Source organism: Cavia porcellus, unplaced genomic scaffold (assembly GCF_034190915.1).
Source record: "Cavia porcellus strain 051 isolate PalLab524CR breed Dunkin Hartley unplaced genomic scaffold, mCavPor4.1 scaffold_21, whole genome shotgun sequence".
Lineage (NCBI taxonomy): Eukaryota > Metazoa > Chordata > Mammalia > Rodentia > Caviidae > Cavia > Cavia porcellus.
Genome location: NW_026947504.1, coordinates 19,918,998 through 19,937,964, shown reverse-complemented (window position 1 = coordinate 19,937,964; position 18,967 = coordinate 19,918,998). Strand labels below are relative to the sequence as shown.

Sequence of the window (18,967 nt, the reverse complement as noted above, 5' to 3'; positions counted from 1 at the left end):
CAGCCCATAGTAAGACAGAGCTGGTCTTTTCTCAGTACTTCACTGGTCATAGTGAGCTGTGGGCTCAGAGTACAGAGCAGCGTGGTGACACAATGGCCACAGGCATGGCATAGGAGCCTGGGACTGATTCATCCCAGCAATTCTACTCAGAGATAAGCGGAATCCTCCAGTGACTGACTTAGAATGACTAATCTTACCCTGGATCTAGATAGAAGCTTGTGTATATAGTCTACATGTCTAACTATTCCCCTGGTTTTTTTCCTGAACAACACACAACTGTGAATTTAGAGCAAATCTGGGCTTGAATCACCCTCTAGTGTTGAATAGTGGTCTCTATCAATAGCAATTTCCTGGCTAACTCGGACCTGAAAGCCATCCGGTGATGAAATAATTGAATTGAGTACAGAATCGGAGAAAATGAATAGTCTTCTTAGAATTTCGGAAAGACAAGAGGAAACAATGCCAAATTAGGAAGTCTGGAATAAACACCTCTCTAGTGCCCAGATGATGTGGCATACCTGTGAGGATTAAGAACCTTCAAGAAACCATAACTTCACCTAACAATAGAAATAAACTGCCAAAAACTGACCATTCATCGTCAATAATCAATATGGGAGAACTTTCACAGAATTTTTTTTTTTTTTGTCTTTTTCATTTCTATCGGTACCAGGGATCAAACTCACAACTGTCTGCTTGCAATGCAGGTGCTTAGGCCGCTGAGCTAAATCCCCAGCCCCAGAATGTTCACAGAATTTAATGTCATTTACTAAGAAAATTTGGTGAACCTAAAGACAATTTAGAAACAATGGAACTTAAAGAAATGCAAGCAATTTTTAAAATTAAACGTCTGAGTTAAAAAAAAAGCACACCAGTGAATTTAAAAACCTTGTAAAGTCCACTCACAGTAGAATGGATAAAAGAGAAGCAAGACTTGGTGATGTCAAACACGATCTATTAAAAATACACAGAAGAGAAAAAGGTAAAAGACTGAAGGAAACCTACAGGAAGTTGGTAACAGTAATAAAAGACAAGTATTCAGGTTAGTGAACCAAAAGGTTAGCAAGCTTATTCAGGCTGATAATAGCAGCAAACTTCCCAGCCCTGGAGGAGGCAGATATCCAAGTACAGTAAAGCCAGAGGCAAAGGAAAATCATGTCTACTGCGAGGCAACTTACAATGAAACCTTCAAAGATTAAAGAGAAGAAACTCAAGGCTTCCGTGAAAAAGAAAGAAAAATGCTTCAGGATATTTGAGATATCTTATACCTTGAGATAATGATGTCTGAATTCACCTGAAAGCAGGCTTCTGGGAGAAAGTCTGCCAACTAGGAGACAGTGGCGTAATATTTTCATAAAATTCCATGAAAATTTGTCATCGAGGAGTACTGTGCCCATTGAGAAATGAAGAAATAATAAAGACATTGTCAGGCAAGCAAAACTAAAAGAATGCCTTTAAACAGATTCGTTCAACAAAAGTTACTAACAGTCTTTTAAACTACAAGCAAGAAATATTACTTAGAAGAAAACATGGGAAGCCATAAAACTCACTGCTGACAAAAAATATACAAATAAATTCAGAATGTACTAATATAAACCTGGTACAAAATTCATTCATATCTTTAGTATGAAGATTAAAAATCAAAACAATAAAATAATACTAATGATAATATATTAAGACAGAAGGCAGAAAGATATAAATGATATATTAAAAACTTACAGTGTAGGAAAGAATGGAGCACAGGTAGAGAGTTTTCCTCTCAGCATATTTTCTCTCGTTCTATTTTGTTTCTCTTCTTATGTTTATGGTTGTGTTATCTTGCTGCATTTGAAAATACTTTATTATCATCAAAAGATGTTTTTTGTAGTTTTCATGTAACCATAAGGCAAAAATGTATAACAGAAAATCCAAAATAATAAGCAATAAATCAAAGCAAAGCACATCAGCTGAGTAAATCACTTAACTATAAAACTAGACTATAAGAGAGTGAGAAAAAATGAATACTATAAAGATAGAAAAAAATAGTGCTGTAGTAAATCTGTAGCTATGGATAATTGCTTTGACTATAATTGAACTAAACAATGTAGAGAGATTGAACAGATAAGTAAATAAGATCCCACATATGTTGCTTACCAAAATATCACTTCACCTCTAAAGGCATGCCTAGAGTAAAAAGGAAGAAATAGAAAATGATATTCCATTCAGTTAGAATCTAAAAGAATAGCCAGATTTAACATTACATAACAGATATTTTTACAAGTAACAAGAAATGTCATTATGTAATGACACAAGGGTCAATTCAGCAGTATATATATATATATATATATATATATATATATTATATATATATATATATATTCCGAGAATGCATATATATTACCCAGTAAGATAAAGCAAATATTGATCAATATAGAAGGAATGATAGATTGCAATGCAATAGTATTCAGAGATTTTAATATTTCACTTTCATATGGACAAATCACATAGAAATTTAATAAAGACACAGTAGATATATATAAACCCATGGAACAAAATAGAAAACCTACAAATAAACCTACGAAGAAACCCACAAGTCTATGCATAAGCACATAGAACAGTGACAGCACATAGACAATGTAGAGAGCATACGTGTAAACCCACATATCTAGACACCTTTGACAAAGTTGCTAAGAACATACTGGGTGTAGGAAAAGGTCAATGTTTTCACTAAGCTGGGAGTATTGGATATCCACATGCAGAAGAATGAAATTAGATCCCTGCCCCTTACCAGTTATAAAAATCAACACAAAGTGAATCAAAGGCTTAAAAGTAAGACCTGAACCACAAAACAACTAGAAGAAAACATAGGAAAAATGCTTCATGACATTGGAATGGGCACAGAGTTTTGGAACAACTCCAACACATGGAAAATGAAAGCAAAAATAGGTAAATAGAACTATGTCAACCTACAAAGCTTCTGCATTGCAAAGGAAGCAATAGATAGAATGAAGAGACAACCTACAGAGTAGGAAAAGAAATTTGCAAACTGGGGGTGGGGATTTAGCTCAGCGGCATAAGTGCCTGCCTTGCAAGCAGGCAGTCATGAGTTCGATCCCCAGTACCTACAAAAAAAAAAAAAAGAAAGAAAAAGAAATTTGCAAACTATAAATCTAATAGGGAGTTCAAATCTAGAACATATAAAGAATTTCCAAACTCAGTAGCCACAAAAGAAAAGAATACGATTAAAAATGGGCAATAGATCTAAATGCATATTTCTTAACACATGATATATAGCTGTTCAATGGGTGTGTGAAGAAATGTTCAGTCTCATTAGTCATCAGGGAACTGATGAAATTGAAATTAGGTTCTGTAGTTATTGATGAACTTTTTTGTTGGTACTATCTTACTTGCCTTATTAAATCTTAACCTCAAAATATATAGAGGCTGCTTTAAGCTTTTAAAAATAAATACTATATATATATGGTCATGCTCTAAGACTTCTAATTTTTATACTTATTTTGACTATTACTTTAATCCCCCACATTGTGAAAAGTATGTTTCCAGTGAAGATACATAACTTCAACATGAATATTTTAAAGTTACCAGACCATATAATCAATGTATTCAAATATGCTTAATATAAATAATGGACGATGACTTCTAAAAGTGTGGTAAGTAAGCAGCATGTTTAGATAGAGCCACCCCATCTCTTTTATGTTAATTCTGTCCTTGAAGTTTTTCTCTAGCGCCTCTTTTTATCTTCTTTCCTAGGTGCCACTTGTGTGATAAAGAAGAAATTCTCAGCAAGCCAATTTTGGAATGATTGCAAGAAATATAATGTGACTGTGTTCCAGTATATTGGAGAACTTTGTCGCTACCTTTGCAAACAACCTAAGGTAAGACTGACCATGACCAACAAACTAAAATGCTTCAGAAAGAGCAGGCATTGAGTGAGCACAAGCAATGTTTACCTCTTTGTTTATGCATCACATGCTTCCAGAATGTAAATTAGCTGAGATAGAAAGATGCTTACAATCCACTAAAGTAAAATAAATGTAAAAGTCAGAAACAAATAAAAGGAAAGCCATCCAAGAAAGAACTAATGTGCTTTATATTGTCCCAGGATGGGACAGAGCCATAAACTAATTTTAATTAGTTTATGCTAATTAAAATCTAATTAGTTTAGGCTAATTAAAATTGTATTAGATGTGTGCTATGTTTACAGAAATCAGTTATTCCAAGTTTAAACCAGATGGTCCTTGAAAATACTGCTCTTTAAAGTAAAATTAAAGGCCTGGCTATATTTGTTTTTCTATATTTTTCTTTTGAGTATTATAACATATTTTTGCTTTTTTTTTTACTTTAAAAAGAAAATTTTTGGACTTGTTTCCCCACAGAAAGCAGTCATTTTCACAGTCCTTTAATCAGCTGCAACCATCTGAAAAACATACAACAAGAAAGAATTACTAGAGTCTGAAATTTGTCCTTATTGCTTGCATTTTTGTTCTCAATGTTATTTTTCTTCTTCTGATCTCATTTGTCTTTCCTTGTGCTTATTCTTTTAATGCTCTGATTTTCCAAACATCCTTGAAACTAGGAAGAAGTGGCTCTTTAATCAAATCAGCACCAGCCCCATCAACGATGGCGGTTCAGGATGCCTTCCCAAGCAGGGCAGGCAGCAGAGCCTTGGTCTCCGGGCCTTGCCTCTCTAGTCTTGGGACTCAGGGAGGGGGTCTTTTCCTCCTCACCTTTGTCACACCCGCTGAAGACATGATGATGAGCTGTCCTATCTTTCCTTGCTTCCTCTGTTTAAAATATAGACAGATTATTTAATCCACTAATTACCCATAGCATAGCCAAGATGAGGCAAGAAGCATTAAAATAAGGCTCTATTAAGGAATATGAGATGACACAGAGGAGATGAACAGAAAAAAGTGTGAAATTGAATGATGTGGTTCACAGAATGTTTTTATTCACTTTGAGCTTGAGAGGTTACCTTGGAAAGAACGCTGTTCCACCTCTCCACCTCCTCCTCTGAGCAGAAACCATCCTGAACCACTTTGTCAGGTGCATTTCAAATCATGATAGCTTCCATAGATCTGTAGTAAGTCATAAAAGTCCAGAGAAATGCTATCCTTTCAAATATTGGGGATGAAACTTGAATTCCTTGGACTGCTCAATATTTTATTTCAACAAAGAGCATCTAAAGTATCTCTTTTTTGTCTTTTTCCTTTTTATCGGTACCAGGGATTGAACTCACGACTGCCTGCTTGCAAGGCAGGCGCTTATGCCACTGAGCTAAATCCCCAGCCCCCTAAAGTATTTTTTTAAACTGGGAAATGATTGTAATGGTTTTATAGACTAGAAACAAACAATTTTTTCTGTTTAGTTTACTGATCAGATAAAATACCGTTTAGCTGTTTTGTTCTTTTAAAATATTTCTTCTGAGGCCAGGTATTTAGCTCAGTGGCATAAGTGCCTGCCTAGCAAGCCTGAGGTTGTGAGTTTGATCCTGGCACCAAAAAAAAAAAAAAAAAAAATTTCTTCTGAGTCTTTTTTAAAAATGTCTGTTTGAATTCTTACTTCATACAATAAAGTTAGTAGTGGTATGTCATATTGGCTATAAACTTTTTCTCGGTGCTTTCCTTTCTGTTCTTTGTAAAATGAAATATCTTACAGTCTTGTGAATTTGTATTGCAGTATTTTAAGAAAATATTACACTTACAGAGAATTTAAGAGCCCCAAGAATTGAAAATAGTATCTCTGTTTTATGATTAATTTAAGTTTAATTTCTAATTTTAATTCTTACTGAATGGTTTTGAAGAAAAGATGATTTTACCAAATAATCTCTAACTGTTTACCTGAATCTAAATTGAGGAGTCAGAAGGGAAATAAATCTAGCTTGTCCATAGAAAACTCGTAGGCAATTTTTTAGCAACTTCTTAGGCAGCAGTGTGTTAGATTGTCTAGCGTTTTGTTGATTTTACATAAAATAATGTAAGAAGTTCTTGGCATTAAAGATTATAAGACAATAATTTTTTATGACCTAATCCAGGCAAGAAACTGTGCTTTTCACTACCCAATATCACTTTCAATGACCTTGCTTTAAAGAAAGGGACTGTGGGTTCCACAGCTGGCTCAACAGTGGATTCAGGTAGGGCCAGAACAAATTCCGCAGTCCTTTCCTTCAAAGAATTAAAATTGAGTGTCTCATAATTCATGAATTGAAGCCTCATGCACATTTATTCTAAAGAAATATTTAATGTAAAAGAAATGAAAAACATGTGTTTTCTAAGTACACCTCGATTTGTAGTCACTCTGAGGGTAAGAAGTATATTTCAAAGATTTCCCAGCAGCCCAGCATTTGTATATAGTTGCTTAAACACTCTCTAATGTTGGGTTTCCTCATCTGGAAGTGCCTGTGCACCCTCCATTCCCATCTCCTCCGACTCAAACCTTTCTCATGAAAAGTTGACTCTCATGAAAACTAAGTTTCTTTGGAAAAAACATCGAAGTGCCTCTTTTAGATGACTGGTAGCAGCAGCAATAGTTTTGAGAAAGCCAGAGAGAGGGACTCTTGTTGGTCACAGACGACAGGTTGATTGTCCTTTCTGAGTCTAGGACGCATCTCCTTTTCACAATTTACACATTTTCTGCATCACTGAAGCACCAGCATGTAATTCCTGATCGCATCATCTTATTATTATTGCTGCCTTTAACATTTATGAGTGAGGAAACTGAGGAGAGTCTACATCCCCACTATCCTCTGGGGACATCTTGTTGGAGTTATCTTATGTCTTTAACTATGCCAAATGCAACTGTCTTGCAGAAGTGGCATATGTTTGGATACACATATGCAACCATTCCTTCCTCCAAGCAGTAATATGCAGGTTTGGGTATAACGGGACTTATAAGACAAATCAGACGTATTTCTCACACATATTATATTCTATGAGAGAAGACAGGTGAGGGTGTGGATGGGGAGAGAAAGTAAGCCCGTAGAATACATGACAAAAAGTAACCAGACAGTGACAGGTGTCAAGAGCAAAGCACTGAACGAGATGGTGGATAATGATGGGCACTGGAACAGAACATGGCTGATCAGACTGAGTGAAATGGTGACTTGTAAACTGAGTACCTGATATGATAAATGCAACCAGGCACAGGACAGCGGGGGGAGGGCTAAGTCACAAAGAATAAACTGGAGCTACAGGGGACACAGTCTGACTGAAAAAGAAGCAGTGAGGCTGAGCTGTCTGTGCACCGCATCTTGAAGGGCTTAGGTCTTGATAGTCATTGGAGGAGAAATTTGGATGATATTCACCTCAGAGCATTTGATCACAGATGAGGGAAGAAGTGGTACCACTTAGGGATCTATTATAAAGGAAATCCAATAAAACTCATTAGATCGAGAATCCGAAGTGAAGGAATGCCACAGAAAAGGATGAGATCCAGGATTTTCATGTACGCATTTAGCTAAATTGAGAACCGTATGCTATTCAGAAAGACTGAGATTTGAGGAATGAAAATTCAGTTCCATTTGAACTGGTTAAACCTGATATGTTACTTTGGTTCCAGATGAAGAAATAAAGTACACAGCTGAATGTAGGAATCTGAAATGTAAATCGTATAGAAACATCATTTAATTAACACAGCAAGTGCTGTGATGGCTACTGTGGCCCATATCCATGCTCAGCATCATTGTCTACGAATCCCAGACCTGCAAGCAAAGCTCAACTGTAATCAGAGTTGGGATTCTGCGGTAGGACAGAGTACAATAGGACATTTGTATACAACAGAAGTTTTATCAGTGGCCACAGGAAATCAGCTCCTTGATGTATCCAGCTCACAGTGGAGACTCCTGCTAAACAGCCTCTGTGCTTATCAGCACTTTCCAGGGATGAACTCTTGTAATTATGGTGCAAGTGACCCATTTTCTGGGTTTCCAGAGAAGATTAACTTCCTTTCACATCTACATACCCTTTTCTTAGGTGAGTTAGCGCAGTCATTGGGCTTCATGGAAACACTTGCAGATTCTTGGAGTTATTCCTGATGCGTCCCTGTCAGAAACACTTGAGGCTTTCCCCACACTATGCTGCAGAAAAGAAAGCCACAGTCAAAACTAGCATTCTATAAATGGCAATGCTTCTTGGTATTACACTTGAAAAACCAGGAGTTTAAATATAAACCCATGATGTGGTCTTTTATGTCCCTAACACTTGATATGACAAAGATCTTTTCAGACCAGTATGTTTGTGGCAATGTGATTCATTGAACTGATGACTGTTATCCTTTGAAAACATAGCTTGCCTAAGCCAGGTCAGAGAGAAACTATGAAGAGACCATTGGGACAGTAATAGCCCATTTTAACTGGGAAATCCTGCCCCCTCTAAATACTCATGAACCTGTTTTTATTTTTAAGGGCTCCTTTCATTTCTTTCTGTGAAATATTTCTTGCTTAGAAACAAGAAAGTCCTTGTTTATATATATATATATATACTTTTTTCTGCCCCAAGATTCATTTGACATTGTTTGCATTTATGATCCTTAATCGTTATATGTGCTCTGTGGTACTCAATTAATTTGTTGCCTACACTGTTTCACTGAGTAGAAAAAAAGCAAGAAAACTGACTCTTGCAAATGCATGATGGATGGTTGTTTCATGGATGTGTTGGTATGATTCTCATGTATTCAGAATTATCGGTAGGCTTTAGTAAAAAGCATTCTTATATAAATAGAATTGAAATGGAAGGATCATAATCCTTAATGTATAATTTAAGAATGAAACCATATTTTTGTTTATAAAACTTCTTACCCAGAGCTGCAGACAGAATGCTTTGCTCATTTACTTTTATTATGAATTTATGTTTCTTTTCTGTCTCTCCATCTATCTATGTTCTCTTTGATTCCTCAAAACTAAATATGGGTAAAAAACATTTCTCATATTACAATAGAACCTCTGGGATTTCACTTTTTATCTACCAAATGAGACTGTTCAGCCTGAGTGTGTTGGAGAATTCTTAGTGTGGCTGAGCCCATGAAGAGTTCAGCATGTCTTCATAGATTCATTAAAAGCAAAACTCTTCATGCTTTGATATCTTTCTGCTACTGAAATCATGAGGACAGGTTTGGTAGACTAGAGCAGGGACTTTTGGAGCATTTTAGAGATGCCTTCTTCCTTCTACACATATGCACTGAATCCTTCTCACACTTCAGTGCTGCAAGGACTCTTCTGGGCACTGTCCTAGGTAGTGGGCTACAACAAAGGGCGGATCAGGCATCAGTACCCACCTCATAGACCTTATATTTTATGAAGCTCCAGTTCTGTTTCTATTTGGTTCACAGATTTGGGCCTGAGCTACATTATCCCAACATGCCCAAATACTACATGGAGATAATGCTTCCTATTTTATACAGTGATTGTGGTGGTTAAAATGAGAAAATATGATAACCTGGGTCTGAGAGCGCAAACACTGTAAATCCTGCACTTTTCCTGATCCATGGCATACCTGGATTTTGTCCCTGTGCTGAGCTTGCTCTCTACTTTGGTTTCTGTTTCTGTGTGTCTAGCTGCACGTGTCTCTTCTGCATGCCTCAGTATCTTTGTCTCTGTGTGCTGTGCTGGGTCTTGTTCTGTGTATGTCCCTGGGAGTGACTCTTGTCTTCCTCTGTGTATGTACTTCTGTGTCTAGTTTGTCTCTTACGTATTTTTTTCTGCCTGTCTCTGTCTCTGTTTCTCTCTCTCTGTGTGTATGTGTATGTGAAAGACAGGGAGACAGACACAGAGAAAGACAGAAAAATCTCTGTGTGTGCATCTCTCTGTCTCTGTCTGTCTCTGTCTCTGTCTCTGTCTCTGTCTCTGTCTGTCTGTCTGTCTCTCTCTCTCTCTCTCTCTGTCTCACTCTCTCTCTCTTTCGCTGTCTTTCTCTGGGGGTCTTTGCTTCTGTGGAAGTGTCTCATTTTGTATCTCTGTACCTCTGTGTTTGTCTGAATTTCTGTGACATTGTGAGTCTTGGCATTTGTATGTGTGTCAGTTTTTGTCTGACTGTTGGTAGCTCCATTTCACTGTTAATCTTTCCCCATCTTGTTCCTATTCCTCACTCCCACTTTCTCCCTCTTGGCCTTTTCTCATTCTCTGGCTCTCGCTCTGTCTTGCTCTCTCTGTCTCTCACTTTTTGTTCTTGTTCTTTGTCCGTATCATTCTCTGTTACTTTCCTGTTTCTGTTTTTGGTGCACGCTCTGTCTTTTAATTTTGTGCACTCCATGTTTCTCACTTGTGTAAGTACATATGCATGTAGGTGTCATGTTTAATCCCTGAAAATGCACTCTGTACTTATGTGTATTTTTCTGATTACATTCCCCACAAAGCTCAGATATTTAGTGGTTTTCAGCATCAATCTCATATTTTAGGAAAAATGAGAAACATAGGAATTCACTTTAAAGGAATCTTGGGAAAAGTGACTTATAGATTAAAAAGGGAATGTTAAAAGGATTTGTTTGTGTTTTATGTGATGTCCCAGTAGTTTCCCAGCATCTCAGAAAAGACATATATAAAACCAAATATAATTTGCAATGTCTAGATATGGCAGGACCACTTTTTAAGGCTCCTTTAGTCAGTGATAACTTTTGTTCTTCGTCACATTATGATTCTGTTGACCCTAGCTCTCCATTTTGGGGACCATAGTCTGAATTCAATATAGTTTTACAACATAAATAGCTGCTTAGTGTTTTATAAATGACTCGACTGATCTGAATTCTGCCCACTTTCCCACACACTCCATGTGCATAGGAAGCAATGCATTTGAGTATTTTGATCAAGCTATTCACCACACGTTATAAATAAAACAAACTCCCAGCTATTTCCAACAGGTAAAGCCACTTTAAAAAAAAAATATCCAAAATGGAGACACACAAATCTGAAGAGGGAAGCTTAAGGAACTAATATTTGTGCCACTGATGGATTGTCCAATTTGAAAGGTGGTGTTTATTTGAATATTAAGAAAATTCTTCTGTTTGTAATTTAAGACAGGGTCGGCAAGGTTTTCCAATAAAGCAGCAGGTTAGTGTATATTTTGGGGTTTGTTGATCATAGTATCTCTCTCATGGCTACTTCTACCTGTGTATTTCACAAGTAGCCATAGATTATCTGGATATACTTGGGCATGACTGTGTTTTAACGAAATTTTATTTACAAAAATGAGAAGTGATTTAGATTGGACTCTTACAGGCTATGATTTATCAAGCTTTTATTTTAGACTTCATGATAATCCCTGTAAAGAAATTTCTATTGCCATGCAAATTAGTTCTTTTAAATCTCTTTTCTTCCCCATCCTTCTTCAATGATCTTGCAACTTTCTGAAGCAATTCTGTAATTATGTAATATGTTGCTTCTTCATGAGGAGTTTGTTTTTTTTTTTTTTTTTAATACAGTGAATGCCACAGTCAGGTGCCACCCACAAGAAATGACAGGCTTCTAAAATCTCTGGTATGTCCTTATCCACTTTATTAACAGACCTGGCATGGTATGACTTCCCCAAATTCAAAATGACTACAAGAAGTGAGCATGTGCCACCACCAAATCTAGTTCTATGGTTTTTTAAATAGGTAAAATAGCATAAAGATACCTTGAGAGTGAGAAACATAAATTTGATATTTTGCAATGCATGTATTGATCCAACTTTTGATCACTTGATTTTCTTTATGAACTGAATCTTTTGGAATGATTATTTCTTCTTATTTCTTCTTATTATTGTTTGTACAGCTAGAGCCCACACAAGTGAAGGCCTAAGGAATTTGGTCTATGTACTGCCTATAGTTAGTGTCTGGAGAATGCCAACATATTTCATAAATATTACAGCATCTAAAAGTTAGTCCATGTAAAAGATTGTTCTCTGTTCAAGCAAAATAAATCATAAGAGTTACAATGCTATTAATTTATTCACATTGCAATGAAGTGTAAAATTCAAGCACACTTCCAATGCTCAGTAAGCAATGTGTGATGTGGCCATAAGAAATGGAAACCAGGACACAGTTGCACAGGGTTGGATTGAGTGGCAGAAAAGAATTTTTTTGTTTGTTTGTTTGTTTGGGAAGGAGCTCCAGTAATTCAGTGACTTCTTGCTCTAGCTGAAGAATAATTACGTCAAACCCCTTTGATGAGAACTTATGTAAATCAACAGGTAAGTGTATTATTCAGATGATTCCATAATCTTATTTTTTAACTGATACTTTTTCTTCATCAAAGTAGTACTTTTACACAGTTAAAAAATGAAATAGTACTCTCAAAGTAAGCAATATTCTACCTTAACAAAACTTAGTTTGTAGAAGTCAGCATTTCTCATCCTCCTAGGATATTTTTGTTATTATTATCATCCATATTTCACAATAAAATGTGTGCTACAATTTCTTGACTTTTCTGTCTTTTTAGTTTTATTTTAAATAAATACATAACAGTGTAAGTAGTCTAGAGAAACCATGCAATGTTCTGCTACAGTATATATTGTATAATGTTAAATCAGAGTAAACACATTTATCTTTTCAAACATTTGTTATTTGGGGTGCTGGAGATGGTGCTCTGTGGTAAATGTTTTTTAGCATGTGCGAGGCCCTGAGTTCAATCACCTGTTTAACAAAAAGAATTAATTGTCTTATGATGAAAACTTTCAAAACCTTCTTTTCCCTAGCCTTTTAAAAATACGAAATACATTATTACTACCTATTCTACTTTGTATTGGCATCTTGATTTTTAACTTTTAACTGTAACATACCTGGCTTCCTACTACACATGCACATGTGCCTCTTCTTTCTTTATGGACCTGTAAATAAGATGGCTTTAAAATATGTTAATAACCACTTTTCATATGCATATAGATTGTATTTATAACTGAAACACATGGGATATATATAATTACAACTTCATTTTTTCAAGTTTTTAATCCTTATAAATGATAATTGTCATGTTTTAATTTTTAATTAAGCTTTTCCATGCCTGTCACTAATATATTTCAAAACTTTCTATAATAAGCTGATATTTCTCAAAGGAACTTCATATCCCTTTAAGTATTTATAATGAATTTGCATTTCATTATTTTTTTCTTTAAGATCTAGTCCAGAGTTATTTTTGAGTCATTGTCCTTCCAAATAGAGCAATATTTCAATTTCTACCCTGTGAATTTGTTTTGCATACTTTTGAAAAGCAGAATCTAAATCAGCTTGTACATTTGTATTCTATTGGCCTTGCTTCTTTGGCTCAGCTCTGTGACTCTGAGATTCAGCTCTGGTTTTGAGTGAACTTCTAGTTCATCTTTTATTGTCACTTTAGAATTTAAAAAGGCAGGAAAATGGCTCCTCAAAGCTACCCGTACTTTAATTCCCAGAACATGTGAAAATGCTCAGTATGGACATTGGCAGAGGCAATTATAGGCTGTTAAAATGAGGAGACTGTGCTAGTGGGTGTGGGCTATTCTCATGAAGCCTTTAAGCAAGGGACACTGGCTGAAAACAAGGACATGGTGCAGAAGCAGGGTGGAAAATCTTGAGACACAATTTCTGAAGCAGTATGTCATTTCTGGCTCTGATACGGACAGGTCCATTTGCAAAGCTTGTAGAAAGGCCTCTAGGGCAGCAGGAGAGCTCTCATAGCCAGCAAATTTCAATCCTACCACCTCAGAAACCAGACTCTGCCAGAACCTGAATGAATTTGGAATTCTATACTTCCAAGAGCTCCCGAGAAGAGCCCAGAGAAACCACACCTTCACATCAGCTTAATGAATCCTAGATTACATAAATGCCTGAGCTAGGATGGATTTCTGCATGTGATTTCTAGTGTGAAATTACAAGATTACAAGTTACAACCTAACTACTTTTAGATTTCTAAATTTAAGGTGATTCATATGGTAGCAATAGAAAACTAGTAAGACTATTCTACTACTATGTTACATTTAAAAACTCAATCTTCTATTTATGGATTGGGTTGTTTCTATTTGAATCTTAATATGATTAGCGATACTACATACATTATTATATGGGTCTTTTGGAAGATGTATATACAGATTTCTCACTCTACGTAATCAGAAGTAGAGTTGCTATGATTATATTGTATGCGTATGTTCAGTCTTAGTCTATTGCCCAAATATTTTACCAAACTGGTAGTACTAGTAACATACAATCTTCCTCACAGTACATGAGGATGTCAGTTGTCTTGCATCTTTGCCAACACTTGGTGGAAAATTTATAAGGGTAAAGAAGAAAAAGTTTTTTTCCTAAGTGTTGATTGGCTGCTTGATACTGTCTTTGAGGGATACCTGCTGTAGAGTTTATCACACAGTCAAGCAGTAGCAGTAGCAGAGTGCTTGGCTGACTAAGCAACCATAAACTTATTGCTGTTATGGTTTGTGTCTTGGTGCCTCCCCAAAGCCTCAGAGGTGGGTGGATCTATGATGTGACATTGGGACTGATGTACGGTGTGGTGCTCAGATTGAGTAGATAAGAAATACATTTTTTCTCAGCAATAAGAAAAGTAACTAAGACCACTGATAAGGAAATAATAAACTCAAATAAATTTATGCAGTTTATCACTCAGACTATAAAGGTATCATGAACTCCTGTTCACATCCTGTGTCTGCAATAGTCTCCTGTCCTGTCTGTACAACAACGTACAAGTAGGCCCAGGAAGATGCTACATTTGTGGCATAGGTTTGTGCCAAAGCTGAGAAATACTGTCCTTTGAAGTTCTTAGTCATTTAAGGGTGTTTCTGGTAAGTTTGCCTTTCTTTTGTCTATCTCTCAGAAGAGGAAAGAAATGTTATGAAGGAATGTAAATAAATTTTCTCTGTAACTGAAAATGTCTAGCTTCCAAGGAGCTACATAAACATCCCTGAGAAGATAGATTCACACATATTAGTATGATACATAATTAATTATTAATAATAATTCCATACAATTATATCAACATGTTTATACCTATACATGCATACATAATTATGCACATGCATAATATATATGTACTATATGCATATATCTATATGTGCATGTACACACAATGCATCATGCATTTATATATCATGGATTATCTCCCAAGTATTTTTCCTGCTTTTCTGTGTAGTATCTGATTTCTTTCTTTCTTTCTTTCTTTCCTTCTTTCAATTTTAACTGGAAATTGAACTCATGACCTTGTGCTTGCCAGACAGGCACTGTACCACCAAGCTACATCCCAACCATCTGTTTTTTCTTATTAGATAAATTGACAAATAGAAAGAATGCAGCCCATAATTTTCAAGTGTTTCCTCTTTAACACTATAAATGTTCCTCAAAGCATTGCTTTTGCCTAGTTCTTTAGTATTTGTCTTTTCTTATCATTCAATATAATCTTTTTCTAATTTCTGTAGTAACATTTTTCTCTTATCTGTAAGTTACTCAAAAATCATATTACTGTCTAAATATTTGGAAGATTTTCTAGCTTTCTTGTTGTAATTAATTTGTAACAATTTTATTTGTCAGAAAGCATACTGCGAACAAAGTTTAGTGCTTTGAATTTAGTTAAAACTTGATATAAGACTCAGGATCAGATATTTATTTTCCAAAATGTTTTGTGGGCACTTTAGAAGACTGTATATTCTTCAGTGATCTGTGGCACTGTTCTGGGTATGTAGATTGGGTAGTGATGAATTTTTCCCATCCAAGTACTAATCAGGTCCGACCCTGCATAGCTTCCGAGATCAGAAGAGACCAGGCGTGTTCAGGGTGGTATGGCCATAGTCAGTGATGGGTGTTATGGCCGTAGACAGTGATGAATTGTTAAAAATTTCTCTGTTCTTACTATTCTTTTCTCTGCTTGCCCTATGAGTAGCTACAGAGGTAAGTTGAAAACAGATTTTTATCTGTTTCTCCTTTTATTTCTCTCAATTTTTCCTTTAAAGATATTGACAGTATTAAATAGAAATTTAGCTTTGCTGTTCTTTATTTGGGTAAATGGATCCTATTATTATTATCATTATTATGACCCTCTTAATCAGCAAAATCATTTATTTAAAATCTGCAGTATGCTATATTAATATGGTCCTACTAGTTCCTTTTGTCTGATGATTACATCTCTTCTCAATTTTTATGTCATCTGATACCAGTATATGTATGTATGTGTGTATATAATTGGACTGTATATTTTTATGTATGCTTGGGGTTTTTTTTCCATGCTACACTTAGTCAAACTATATCTAATATATTTAAGACATAATTAGGTTTAAATATTTTCTCATGCCATGTTTTCCTTTTGTTTCATCTGTTGTTCCCCTTCCTACTTTGTTTTCTTTTGAAATGATATTTTCTTACGTTTTCCTTGACTAACTTTCCAGATACACACCTTTCATTTTATTTTATCTCTCTAAATATTTTTTTTTTTTTAGTATTTTCTTACTTTCAGGAGTACAACATTCATTCCTAACTTACTAACTCTATTTTAAAATTTCCCTTTTGCATTTATTTGACAAAGATTTTATACTACTTTCTCTTTACTTACTTTCATTTTTTAATGTTTTATTGTCATCTACTCTAATATTGCATATTTAAAATCCTAAAAAATTTTTTTTTTGTCTTTTTCCTTTTTATCGGTACCAGGGATCGAACTCACGACTGCCTGCTTGCAAGGCAGGCGCTTATGCCGCTGAGCTCAATCCCCAGCCCCTACCTAAAAATATTATTAACTGTAATTTAACAATTCAATATACATATAAAAGTTCTAACAGTCTCACTTTTTCTGGTCCTTTTCATTCTTCTTTGCTGCTTTTTGTTCATTTGTTTGCTCCTGTGTGATACTATTTGTCTTTTAAGAATTTCTGTTATTGTTCCATATAATATTATTGCACAGAAAATGTAATTTTTAGTTTTTATTTGTCTGAAAATAGATCTTTTGCTGTTAAATAGTGCTTTCACTGAGTATAAATGCTAGGTTTACAGTTATTTTTTCCTTAATACACCAAATATCTTATCCTATTTTCTTCTATGTTCTCTAGTGAATTTTGTAAAATCTACAGTAGCGATGTTATTCTCACTGAAAATGACATTTTTCTTTCTTCTGGTCACTTTAAAATTCTTTTTCTCTTTTTTCATTTAGCAATTTTACTGGAAAATGCCCAAGCACATTTTTCAGATATCCAGAATGACATTATTTTTATTTAAAGAGAATAAAACAGAACAGTAAAATGAAGCCAAATAAAACAGTGATAGGACAATAGAAAATCCACAATCATTACTATGTAGCAAATTGTTACCTTTAAATAGTTGCTCAGACTACCGGTCCCAGGATTGCAGTCAATCAAACAACAGGAATGTCCATTATTATCATCTCAGCCTGTGTTATGTCTGGTTGCTTATGGGTGGGGTGAGGGAAGTGGCTTCTGTGCTGGTTCTCCCAGCCAGCAGGCTGCCACCAGCACACAGGGGTACTGCGTAGCTTCTTTGCTGGTTCATCATAGCCAGCAGGGCCACCAAAAGTGCACAGGGGACGTCATGGCTTCCTTGCTGCTTCTCCCTTCTGGTAACGCCTCTGCCCCTGGTTTCCTGAATTCCCGAATTCCCGTCTGACATTTTAAACTCTTGACTCCATAGCTTGATGTTTTCTCATCACTATTAGAAAATCCTCAATTATAATTCCTTCAGGTGTTACTTGCTCTTCCTACTTTTTTAATAGGAATATACTTACATGAATTTTTAAATGTTCACTGCAGCACATATATCTTTTACTTCCTTTGATGTGTTTCCTATCCTTTGGGTCAATGCTGTTTTTATGAGCTGCTGGACACAGTTCTGCCATATATTTACACGGGCATTCTTTTTTTACTTCTCTTTCCATTGTTGTGCATATGTGGCTTCTGGGGTGTTTGCTATTTAAATAACAATAATGAATGAAAGAATTAATTGGAATTAATTTCAAATAAAACCTTTTCTCCCAATAGAGAGAAGGAGAAAAATGTCATCAGGTGCGGTTGGCAGTTGGAAATGGTTTACGGAGTGATGTATGGACACAATTTTTAGACAGATATGGAGATATTAAGATGTGTGAATTTTATGGAGCTACTGAAGGAAATATTTGTTTCATGAACCACACTGGGAAAATTGGTTCCGTTGGGAGAACAAATTTCTTTTACAAAGTAAGTATAGTATTATATTTCTAAAAGAAACGTTCTAAAGTTGAATGTCTTTTTTCTAGATTTTATACTATTGAATTGTGATAATCATTATTGCTTTTTAAAAAGTTGAGATCTTTAAATAAAGCACTTGATGTTAATTAACTATGTTCTTCAAAGTTCAGTCATCTCCTATGTTTTTGTTCTCCAACATGTGATCAATGATGTGTAATTTTTGTTCAATTTTAAAGCTTAATGATATGACATATAAATATTAGACATAGGTCCTGATATATTCTGTCTTTTAATTTTCCTTAAATATTATTATTCAACCATTGCTAATTATCTTTTTACGATTCATACCATGTAAAATTAATTATGGGCTTCCAATACTATTTTTCTCTGAAGTTTTTGTTTAAAACATCACTAATATTTTAAAAGCACCCAAAGAAATTACCTTTTTAGGATTAAAAGCTTAATAGCTGATTGATCAATAGAGAGACAAAATACAATGGAGAGATGTCCTTAACTGGCTTGTAGAAAGTAACTGCCAAATAGATTTTATACTAAAGAAACACTTTAAAATTTATAAAATTGATTTTTAGAACTTCAAAAGTAAATTAAAAAATCTTCAATGATGTACAGTATTTAAATAATACAATAAACAAATTACTTGAACTATTAAGCATATAAATGTCGACATCTAATAACTACAGAATAACTATTCTTATCAAGCACTCATGAAATATTAATAAAGATTACTGTATCTATTAACAAACTATAACAAATTATATGGATTATATTATTGGAAACAGTTTAATTATGCTTTAAATAATTTTTGAAAGCAACTAGTTAATCTATATTTTCAGAGA

At 35.0% G+C, this 18,967-nt stretch overlaps 1 protein-coding gene across 1 annotated transcript in view; it reads left to right on the top strand.

The window, feature by feature from the left end:
- Window positions 1-18,967, top strand: part of Slc27a6 (solute carrier family 27 member 6) — a 53,557-nt gene that overhangs the window by 19,983 nt on the left and 14,607 nt on the right. Inside the window, exons 4-5 of the mRNA XM_005007003.4 lie at window positions 3,748-3,872; window positions 17,925-18,119. Coding sequence (XP_005007060.2) covers window positions 3,748-3,872; window positions 17,925-18,119 — 320 coding nt within the window. The remainder of the gene's footprint in view (window positions 1-3,747; window positions 3,873-17,924; window positions 18,120-18,967) is intronic.